The sequence below is a fragment of the Mesoplodon mirus genome (genome assembly GCF_964341445.2).
Source record: "Mesoplodon mirus genome assembly, chromosome: 12".
Taxonomy (NCBI): Eukaryota; Metazoa; Chordata; class Mammalia; order Artiodactyla; family Ziphiidae; genus Mesoplodon; species Mesoplodon mirus.
The window spans coordinates 39,071,074-39,081,269 of NC_138988.1; the positions used below are offsets into that span (position 1 = coordinate 39,071,074).

Genomic DNA, 10,196 nt, shown 5'->3' on the forward strand with positions numbered 1-10,196 from the left:
GACCGAAGGGGCTGCGGGCTGGGATGAGGGGCCCGGAGCCGGAGGAGGAGGGGGGATGGTTCCGTCTCCATCGCCGGTTCCTCCCTCCCGGAGAACCGCGGGCCGCACCTGACCCCACAGAGAAAAAAGCGCCGGGAGTGTGGGTTTCCCTGCTCTCCGACCCATGGCGTGGATCAAACTTAAGGAAATTGTGGCAAATACTCCATTTGGGGGTGGTTTACAACCTCATCTGTAACATTATTTTCACGTTGCTGTGTGCATTTCCAGTGTATTGTATAATAAAGACATGGTCGCTTTTAGGGGAGATGTCTGAAAAACTGAGAAGATGCAGAAAGGAGCTGACTGCAGCCATTGACCGGGCCTTTGAAGGAGTCAGTCATTCCCAGGAGTGCTCAGGCATGCAGAGTCTGGAGCTGGACGCTGCGCCGCTTTCCTTCCCCTTCCCCATGCACAGGCTCCTCTGCAGGAGGCACCCGCTGGCAGCCTGCTCCTCTGCGGCTCTTTTCTCTCCTGTCCCGTTTGCTCCTGGGAATGAGAGCCCTGCCATTGCACCAAACCACGAACCCGTGAGTGCAAAGACACGCGCTCTATGCCCCAAAAGAAAACCTCTGACCAGCAAGGAAAACATATCGATGCATTCCTCCATTTTGGCACCTGAAAGACAGTTTTGGAGAGCGGCAGGAGATGGGGAGAACTGGAGAAAAGACAGTCTAAGGTGATTCCAATCTGAATAGTTTAATAGCTATAATTAGGGGTATCTCATATCTGAAAAAATTGTTGAAAATCCTAAATTGAGTCCATAACGCTACTCTTGCCTCCCCTCTGGAGCTCTAAGACTTTATTTGGGAAGTTTGTAAACATTCTTCAGAATGTGTGTGTATGTGTGGTTTGAGGGGGTGAGGGGTCTTGGATGTCTAACCAGTCATGGAAGCGTGTGTGTGTGTGTGTGTGTGTGTGTGTGTGGTTTGAGGGGGTGAGGGGTCTTGGATGTATAACCAGTCATGGAAACCAGTGTGTGTGTGTGGGGGGGTGTGGTTTGAGGGGGTGAGGGGTCTTGGATGTATAACCAGTCATGGAAACGTGTGGGGGGGGGGGTTTGAGGGGGTGAGGGGTCTTGGATGTATAACCAGTCATGGAAACGTGTGTGTGTGTGTGTGTGTGTGTGTGTGTGTGTGTGTGTGTGTGTGTGTGTGTGTGTGTGTGTGTGTGTGTGTGTGTGTGTGTGTGTGTGTGTGTGTGTGTGTGTGTGTGTGTGTGTGTGTGTGTGTGTGTGTGTGTGTGTGTGTGTGTGTGTGTGTGTGTGTGTGTGTGTGTGGCTTGAGGGGGTGAGGGGTCTTGGATGTATAACCAGTCATGGAAACCACTCTGCAGTACCAAAAGGGGTAGTGAATGTTAAAGAACCTAATTTTAAAAGTCATCTTATTTTTTGTACTGCAGAAACACACATCTTAATTCCAGTGTTTTTTTCCCCACGCTGGGGGGGAGGCGGATCGATGGCTGGGCCCTGACTCCATCCTTGCTTCTGCTCCCCTTCCTCACCCCAGAGCTTTTTAGGCTTTCCCTGGGATAAGGTCTTCCCTAGACCTTTTCTTCTCCCAGGTAGCTGCAAACTGCCTCATCCTAGGCACCTTGATTTGAAGCAAGGAGGACCATATGGGCTGAAACTTCAAGGTCCTGCCATCTTGGTTGCTCTGTAGTCAGAGACTGAAGAAGCCATTTAATCATTTCAGTTCTACAAATATTTGTGCTCGTATTCACAAACATTAATGGGCATTATGATGCTTTTAGTCAACTTCACTGATTCAGTGGTTCCCAGTCATCCTCTAATCACAGCATAAATGACAATTTAAAGTACCAGTGTTTGTCTTTAAGATTATCTAACACTGAATTCCCCTCCAATATTTTCTTGAAAGAGGATCTAATCCCCCACCTTTTTCTTTTCACCTGGGGGCTGCAGGAAAGATATGGAGAAAGATTTGAAGGTTGAGTCAAACATGCCACTCAGCAGTTCTAGCCAAGAGATCACAAAGGATTTGCCTGACATGATCGGTGAGTACAGAGAGCTGGTCCATCCTTTCCCTAGAAGGATAGGTTCTTCACACAGGCCCCTGAGTCAGCAAGCATCTTATAAAAAAAAAAATTCTTATCTCTTTTCCACTGGCTTGTTAGATTTGTTTTGCTCACAGCAGAGAGCCTTCATGGAGCTGATAACCTGGGAGGGTTACACATCAGTCAAGTCATTTCATAAATGTACAGTTAGAGTGAATCTTTGGAGGCCAGGGACAGCAGCCCCTGTTGGTGGATGAGCTTAGATGTGAAGGAAACAGGACATAGGCAGAGATGGGGGTAGGGGTAGAGGAGAGTAGTCCAGCTGGGGGGGCATTAATACAAGATGAGAAGAAAATTTAGAAGCCAAAAACTCCCCTATAATTCCACCATCCACCACAAAGGCAGCCACTGTTAATACAGTGCTGTATATCCTGTCATAGATACTTTTTCTACACACACATCTGTGTATTCTGTGTGTGGACTATTTTTTTTAAAAAACTTATTTTTAGCTTTTTTTCCCTCATTTTTTGGCCACGCCGCACAGCATGTGGGATCTTAGTTCCGCGATCAGGGATCGAACCCATGCTCCCTGAACTGGAAGCTCAGAGTCTTAACCACTGGACCGCCAGGGAAGTCCCAGCAGGCAGCATTTTGATTACCCAAAAGATCCCATTTTTCTCACACTGTGTCTTCTGCCCGCAGGTCAGGGAGTAGTTTCTTGAGAGCTGGAACAAACACATGCATCTCTGTATCCTCCCACTTAAACCCTCCTTGGAAACCAAGGAGATGGTTGGGGCTCAATAAATACCTGAGCTAGGAAGGGGGGCACCAAGCCCATGTTAGAATGTGGCAGCCTGCCAGCCCCGGGGGTAGGAACACCGGCTTTGCAGAGTCCCTGGAGATGGCCGCCCATTTGTGGTTTTTAACTTGTGCCTGAAGTGTCTTAAGAAATCTCTCACTGGAATTGTAATGCTGAATGTTTTTATTTTTAAGACCATACAGGCATCCAAACTATTGAAGAAGTGGCTGGAAAACTAGAATTTGAAAGCGAGTTGAACCGTGTGTGTGGTTGCTGTGAAGATTTGCCCTTCAAGGAGGAAGCCTGGGCCCTGCTGGTGGACGAGAGCCCTCAGGAAGCCTCGGATGCAGACCCTGGTGGCCTCAGGCAGGCTTTCTATGATCACAGTATCGTGGAGACTGTTCTGGACTTGGAAGAGGACTACAATTTACTGACCTTTTAAATACCGAATTGAGTAAGGACAGTTGACTTCAGCTTTGATTCTTTACAGCAGGAGTCTGATGTTAGGGCATCTGTGCAGGGCAGTCACAGTTGTTATCAGGGGCCACATTCTTCAGAGGCTTGGAAGAATCTGAATTACCCCAACCTTTTTAACTTCCAGTTGTGTCCCTTTTTGAGCTGAGAGCCCAGTTTGTTTGTTTGTTTGTTTAATTCTGTTGCTTTGAAGTGTTTCTTTTTTTTTCACCTTTTTTATTTAACATCTTGACTGTTTTTTTGATTGATGTTCAATATACCCAGAACCCAAGGCAGGTGCAGGTCTTGGGCCTCTGCTCTGTGTCTTCATGTTCTTTTCCATGGACCCCTGAAAAAGTACGGGGGCCACAACCAGCATGGGCTTTCTGTACCCCTGGGACCAGCCCATCCCAGGCCAGCTCAGCCTGTATGGAGGAACTGGCATCAAGATGGACCTTGGCCCCAGGCCCTCTGCCACATTTGCGCACTTTGCACACAAGGCTGCCTGTCCCCCGCACGGGCCTCATGCCCTCTTCATGTCCAGACCCTCAATCCCTCCATCCTTTCCCCTGCCCAGCTCAAAGCCCTCTGCAAAGGCCTCCTACTTGTGTCGGCAGGGCTGGTAGCATCCCTTATTAGGTTTCCTGGGCTGGAGCCAACCCTCCACCACGGCTTGAGAGAAAGGACATCATCAGAAATTATTTGGACAGATCTCTCAAAGCCATGATGTTCTTTCAGGAAACCCAATAAGCTGTTGGGCAAGATATCATGCCTCCCAGAAGCTGAGTCTCAGGGAAGTGCCCGCCTCCTAGGCATAGGGGAGTATGGGGGTAAGGAGTCTGGTGCAAAGCTGTTGTAAGACCCAAAACTCAAACCAAGGAGCTGGGAGGAAGTCCCAGGGGCCGAGGGCCCCCCCACACCAGTCCATATTTTAGGCTAGTGACCCAGCATAGGGCAGGCTGCAGAGCTGGCATCACCCCTTTACTACAGGCCTGGAGATTCCTCTGGGCCCCTAGGTAGAGACCTTGCATCTACTCCGTAGCTGTATGAGACTGGGCACTTGCCTGACCCTGAGAACTAGCCTCCAGCCACTTCATGGGACAGGCCTCCGCTGGGGGATAGAGGGCAGGATGGGCTAACCAGAGGCTCCTTCCAAGCCACCGTACAGTCACGCCCTGCAGCAGATAATAAACATCACAGATTATGGAATTGGGGTTCACTTTCTATTCCCTGAATAGGAGAGACAGGAGCAAATAAGAAGAAATGCTCACAGCTTCTTGCCTGCCCCACTCCACGGGGAATGGGGCCATCTGGAGGGAGAGTTGTCAGGCTACTTGATATTCAGAAAACCAGGTCTCCCAACAGTGAGTTCCAAATAATATGCCTTGATGTGGATACTCTCCCACAGAGGATGTGGGGCTAAATCCTCATCTCCCCCAACCCCTGCCTGTCACCACCCCTTGAGGGTGAGCTGAACTTAGTGACTCACTTCCAAGGAATAGGGCTGGGAAAGGGAAAGATAGTAGATTACATGGAGAAGCCTGGCAGACACCACTTAACCAAGTGATGAAGATGAGCACCACCCATGCTGTCCTGTGCACGTCACCCACCCCTGACAGGATACGATGAGAAGGGTGCTTCATTTCCATGGTATTCCTACCAAAACCTCCCAGCCCCAATCTAATCATGAGACAAACATCAGATGAACCCAGTTTGGGGCATATTCTACAGGATACCTGGCCAGGACTCAAGACTGTCAAGGTCATTAAAAGCAAGGAAAGACTCAAAATCTGTCACAGAGCAGCGGACACTGAGGAGACACAATGACTAAATGCAGTGCGTTGTCCTGGATTGTGTCCTGGAACAGAGAGAGGACATTAATGGAAAAACGGATCAAATCTAAATACAGGCTCAAGTTTAGTTACTAATATGGTTATTAGTTTCTTAGTTTTGACAAGTACGCCACAGTTATGCAAGATGTTAACTTTAAGAGAAGCTGGGTGAAGGATATATTTGAACTTATTGTCTGCAACTTTCCCGTAAATCTGAATTTATTGCAAAATTTAAGATGTATTTTTTTTTTTTAAATGCAGTTGATCCCAAGTTTGTGAAATGTGTGTATGAGCACACATGCAGAGAACTGTTATGGAGGAACAAGGAGGGTTTAGGTCTTTTTCTTGTCTGTATTTTTAAATTTATCTGCAGTGGACATGTATCACTTCTGTAGAAAAAAGAAATTATAGTTGTTTTTTAAAACCCTCATCTTCACCAACCAACCATGGGCATCCCTCACCAGAAACCTGCCCAGAGGTGACCTTCACAGTTTGCAGGAACTGGTGCAGGTCCAGGGCTTGCAAGGGGGTGCTCAGCAGGACCCTGACAAGGGGCTCGCCCTTCCCTGAGGGTGCTGGACCCTCAGTCGGTCTCACAGAGCTGTTTCTCAGCACTCAGTGCTGGGAATGCGGATCTAGCCCTAACCCTGCAAGACTGAAATGAGAGGATTTTTCTTCTGCCTGCAGCAGAGACTGTGGCCCTTGGGAATGAGGGCAGAGCCTGGGGTAGGGGTGGGGTAGGAGGGAGGGGTCAGGTTTTCCCTGGCTGGATAGACAAATATACCTCTGCTTTAGCAAAGCCTTTATGTGAAAATTCAGATTTACCAAAAGGGCTAATTCATCCTGGAATCCTTAAATGAGGAGCTTTTCCTCACTGTAGAAGCACAGCTATTTAGTAAAGCAGGTGAGCCCTCAGCCTCTGGCATGCCAGTCCCAGAGTAGCTGGGGTGGCCATGTGGTCATTTCCCTGGTGACATCTACTCTTGTCTCTGCATCCCTGGCTCCCCAAGGTGCCCAAAGGACACTTTCCTGCCTTTGTCACCTGCTTCAGGGTGGCGGGCAGATGTGTGGTGCTCTGCACGGAGCAGGGGTTTGGGGAGTAAGTCTCTAGGGATTTAGCTGGAGGAATAAAAGGAGCCTGGAACATTTTTTGCCTAGAACATTTTAATAAACTTGGGACCAAAGAGTTATTGGGGAGACATTGATATTTGAGAAACTAAAAATGTTTTACGTCATTCGGTTCTCTCCCCCACAGTTCATCTTGGAAAGCCAAACAATCCCTGAATTGTTTCCGTGGAAACACCAAACTGCAATTTGGATTAGCAGAATCAAAATAGAAACAAGGCAGCTTCAAGAATAAATAGGAGCTTTGGAACCTGCTAGTCACCAACTGCCAGTTCAAGCTACAGCACAAGGCATGTGAGAAGCTGGGCCCATCCAGTTCTATAAGGAGGGGTTTCCAGGTCCCCTGGCTACGTGCTGCCGGGTCAATGCCAAAGTCACTAGAAACCATCTCTGTCTGCATACTGGTAGACTTGTAACAATACTTAAGGTAGGAGCTGGTCTGTAAAGCTAGGAGAGGCTGGGGGTCTGGAGGGAAAGGTGGGGTGGGTGGGGAGAAGGGACAGGAAAAAGGAGAGATGAGTGAATGCCGAGTGAAGTTCCAGCAAGGAGCAGAGACCACAGCTGAGGCCTGAGAGTACAGCAACAGTTCTTTCAAGAGGACAATTCAAGGGACTTCCCCAGTGGTCCAGTGGTTGGGACTCCAAGCTTCTACTGCAGAGGGCGCAGGTTTGATCCCTGGTCAGGGAACTAACATCCCACATGCCATGCAGTGTGGCAAAAAAAAAAAAAAAAAAAAGACAATTCAAGGGTGGCCAAGGGCTGGAAACAGTGACCCTATTCTCAGCCCCATCTGGATTGCAATGTTCCCCACATTCCTGTCTAGCAACACAGGTCTAGACTGGAGTCTGGATTCTTGCCAGGTAAGCTCTGGGGGCACTTGTGGTCAGTAAGTGCCTGCCTCTGTGTAGCTCCAGCCAGCACAATCAGGCATGAAAGCCTACCTTCTCATCTCTGAGTCTTAGGGTTCCCTCCCCCTACCTCCTGCTCCCCTCACCAGGGGAATGGGGGAGGTACCTCCTGGCCCACCTGCCCTGGCTCCTTTGCATTCTCCTGGACCCTGCACTTCCAATCCCAGGGAAGACTCCAAGGGGCTCAGGAGACAAGGAGGAGGGAGACAGATAACCTGGGGGACCTTTGCCCCTCACCTTTGCACTCAGGAATGTGCTGATAGGGCAGCAACACCATCCTGCCACTGGAGGAGTTGTGAGCTATTAATGATCAAAGAAATTGATGAAAAGGATTTGCAAAAGAGGCCAATCTCCCTCCTCCCTCTAACTGAGGCACAAGACGTTTAACATGGCAGTGAAGGCCAGTGAACTAGGCAAGCCAGGGAGGCCACTGCACCTGGTTATGGGTAGCTTTTGGAAAGGCTGTCATCTAGAGACAATCTGAGGCTCTGGTAATTTGCTTTCTCCCTGGAGTATGTGGGAGAACATTAATATTTTAGATTCCAGCTAAATATTTAGAGGGAACAAAGTTTTACTCAGGAAATCTGTTTGACAGTGGATTCCAGCCCTAGTGGGGAGGACTTTCCTTGCTAGGCCAGCTGGAAAATGCCTGATTTGATGAAGAGTTTTGGCCTAAGGCCTGGCATGAAAAACAATTGCAGAACTACGTTCAGCTCTTGTAGGAAACCACTATCTTTTTTGAGGGCAAAAAGTCTTGTTTTCTGGGCACTTTGGGTGGGAGCTGGCCTGGGAGAGAGGAATGGGCATCTTATAGGAGATCCGTCATCAGGACCCCTTTGAAACGTCTGAGACAAAGAAGGGAAGTTGCAAAGGAATACCAGAGAGACCCAACTTTCAGGACAGGCTGCCAGGAGCTGTTTGAAAGATAAGCAAGAAATACCTGCTCTCAGTAAGTATTTATCAATTGTCTACTAGTGCCAGACACTCTCCTGGATGCTGAGGATACAGTAGGGACAAGGCAGATGCTGCTCTTGCTTCTGGAGTTTATATTCTACTGTGCAATGTGGGCAAAAACACAAAAATACTGATTTAATATATCATTTCAGATGGAACTGTATGAGAGAAATTAAAACAGGGTAAGGGAATGGGCAGTGAGTAGGGTGAGCCCCTTCAGAAGAGGAGAGGTCAGGAAAAGGCCTCTCTGTAGGTGACATTTAAATTGATACTTGAATGTCAAGACAATTAGGTGCTGCAAGTGACTTCACTTCCATCCTCGGACTGTAGCTGGAGTTGTATAGAGGGAGGAACCCCTAGGTGGGCCCTAGGCCGGTAGACCTCCCACCACATTCACCCGTGTGGCTACATACATCTCTATCAGCATCCGAAGAGCCAAAAATGTTGTGTGCCCCAGGGACGTGCCTGGGCTGCGTCATGCTCACCAAATTTGGCAGGAACACAATAGTTAAAAAAAAAAAAAAAAGCCTTAGGAATAAAATAAGAAACAGAATATCCTTTCCGATGATTGCCAGAGACAGGCAGCATAATTTTAATTAACCCAGCCTTGTTAGGCAAAAAATTTACTGCTCATTCTACAAAAACACCCAGCTCTGAGTCACTCTGATCTTTGACTTTAAGCAAAATGAAATACTTTTGAAGAAATACAGGATTTCATAACTCACAGCAGAATCAAAGAACAGAGGGTCCTGCTTTGGCATTTCAAAGTTGGACAAGACCCTTCAATGAGAAGGCCACAGTCATAAATACTGGTGGAGTTCTCTCAACAGGGTCTCAACTGTGAAGTAAAATGACTAAACCTTTCAACTTAGAGTAATAAAACATTTCCAAATACAGACCCCTCTGATCTACAAGCCTCATGCTAACTGCTCCACAGCCACCTGTAGCCAGTTTGGGAAGGGCTGGGCTGCTTCCTCCCGTGCCATCCTTGCACAGGCAGAGAAAACCAGCAGGGAAGGCAGTGGAGGCTGGCAGAGGGCAGGGTGAACAGATATCCAGTGAGACCCACAGGGAGAGTAGAGGCCAGGGCACCCTAAGGCAGAGCCCAAGTCTGTACTTCCTAGGCCTTGAAGAGAGAAGGCTGCTGCCATTGCCTGTGGCTGTAGACAGCAGGACGCCCTTGGTCTGGAAATGAGAGTGAAAGCACCTTAGGCTGGTTCCTGGTAGCCCTGCCAAAGGTGTCACAGGCAAATTAAACTCTCCCAGATTTTTGTGGGATACATAACCCTGAAAATAAAGAATAAAAAAAATGAGAAATCAGGAACCATTACTTTCTATAACGGCCCACTCAGAAGCCCCATTTTCAGGAATTCCCTGGCAGTCCAGTGGGTAGGACTCAGCACTTTCACTGCCGTGGCCCAGTTTCAATCCCTGGCCAGGGAACTAAGATCCCCTGCAAGCTGTGTGGCACGGCCAAATAAAAAAAGCTCCATTTTCAACCCTGTACTGGCTTGATAATAGGCAGATTCTGGAAGCTGTCCATCCACGAGGATTTTTACTTTCATAAAAAAAAGAAAAATCAGGGCTTCCCTGGTGACACAGTGGTTAAGAATCTGCCTGCCAATGCAGGGGACACGGGTTCGAGCCCTGGTCCGGGAAGATCCCACATGCCATGGAGCAACTCAGCCCGTGAGCCACAACTACTGAGCCTGTGCTCTAGAGCCCACAAGCCACAACTACTGAGCCCACGAGCCACAACTACTGAAGCCCGCGTGCCTAGATAAGCCACCGCAATGAGAAGCCCACGCACTGCAACGAAGACCCCACGCAGCCAAAAGTAAATAAATAAAATTTTAAAAAAAGAAAAGAAAAATCAGTTTGAGTAGGGTGTGGTTTATTCAAAATCATCTTATGAGAAGCGTAAGGAATAAAAAGATGGTACGCACCTTAAAAGTTTTATCTTTATTTTTTGATTTTTTTGTATTACAAAAGAAGTACATATATATTGCAAAAATTCAAAAACTTCAACAAGATATAATTGGAAAGCCAAAGTCTCATATAAGCGCACTGCTCTCC

At 48.0% G+C, this 10,196-nt stretch overlaps 1 protein-coding gene across 2 annotated transcripts; it reads left to right on the forward strand.

Moving 5' to 3' along the window:
- The first annotated feature begins 6 nt into the window (after positions 1–6).
- LOC309813721 (uncharacterized protein C3orf62) lies at positions 7–6,554 on the forward strand. Of its 2 annotated transcripts, XM_082638806.1 has the most exons (4): positions 7–715; positions 1,958–2,049; positions 3,043–3,302; positions 6,389–6,554. In XM_082638806.1, the coding sequence occupies exons 1-3, from the start codon at positions 24–26 to the stop codon at positions 3,288–3,290; spliced, it is 1,032 nt and encodes a 343-aa protein (XP_082494932.1). In that variant the 5' UTR covers positions 7–23; the 3' UTR covers positions 3,291–3,302; positions 6,389–6,554. The 2 variants fall into 2 exon arrangements, with proteins under 2 accessions (XP_082494932.1, XP_082494931.1); XM_082638805.1 differs by lacking the exon at positions 6,389–6,554 and having other exon boundaries at positions 3,043–3,618.
- Positions 6,555–10,196: the final 3,642 nt, after the last annotated feature.

Excerpts from the sequence above, each read along its gene's own strand:
- LOC309813721 (XM_082638806.1), top strand. The coding sequence starts at position 24 with ATGAGGGGCCCGGAGCCGGAGGAGGAGGGGGGATGGTTCCGTCTCCAT. Across the intron at positions 716-1,957 it reads TGGAGAAAAGACAGTCTAAG|GAAAGATATGGAGAAAGATT; the intron begins GTGATTCCAATC and ends TGGGGGCTGCAG. Across the intron at positions 2,050-3,042 it reads GGATTTGCCTGACATGATCG|ACCATACAGGCATCCAAACT; the intron begins GTGAGTACAGAG and ends TTTATTTTTAAG.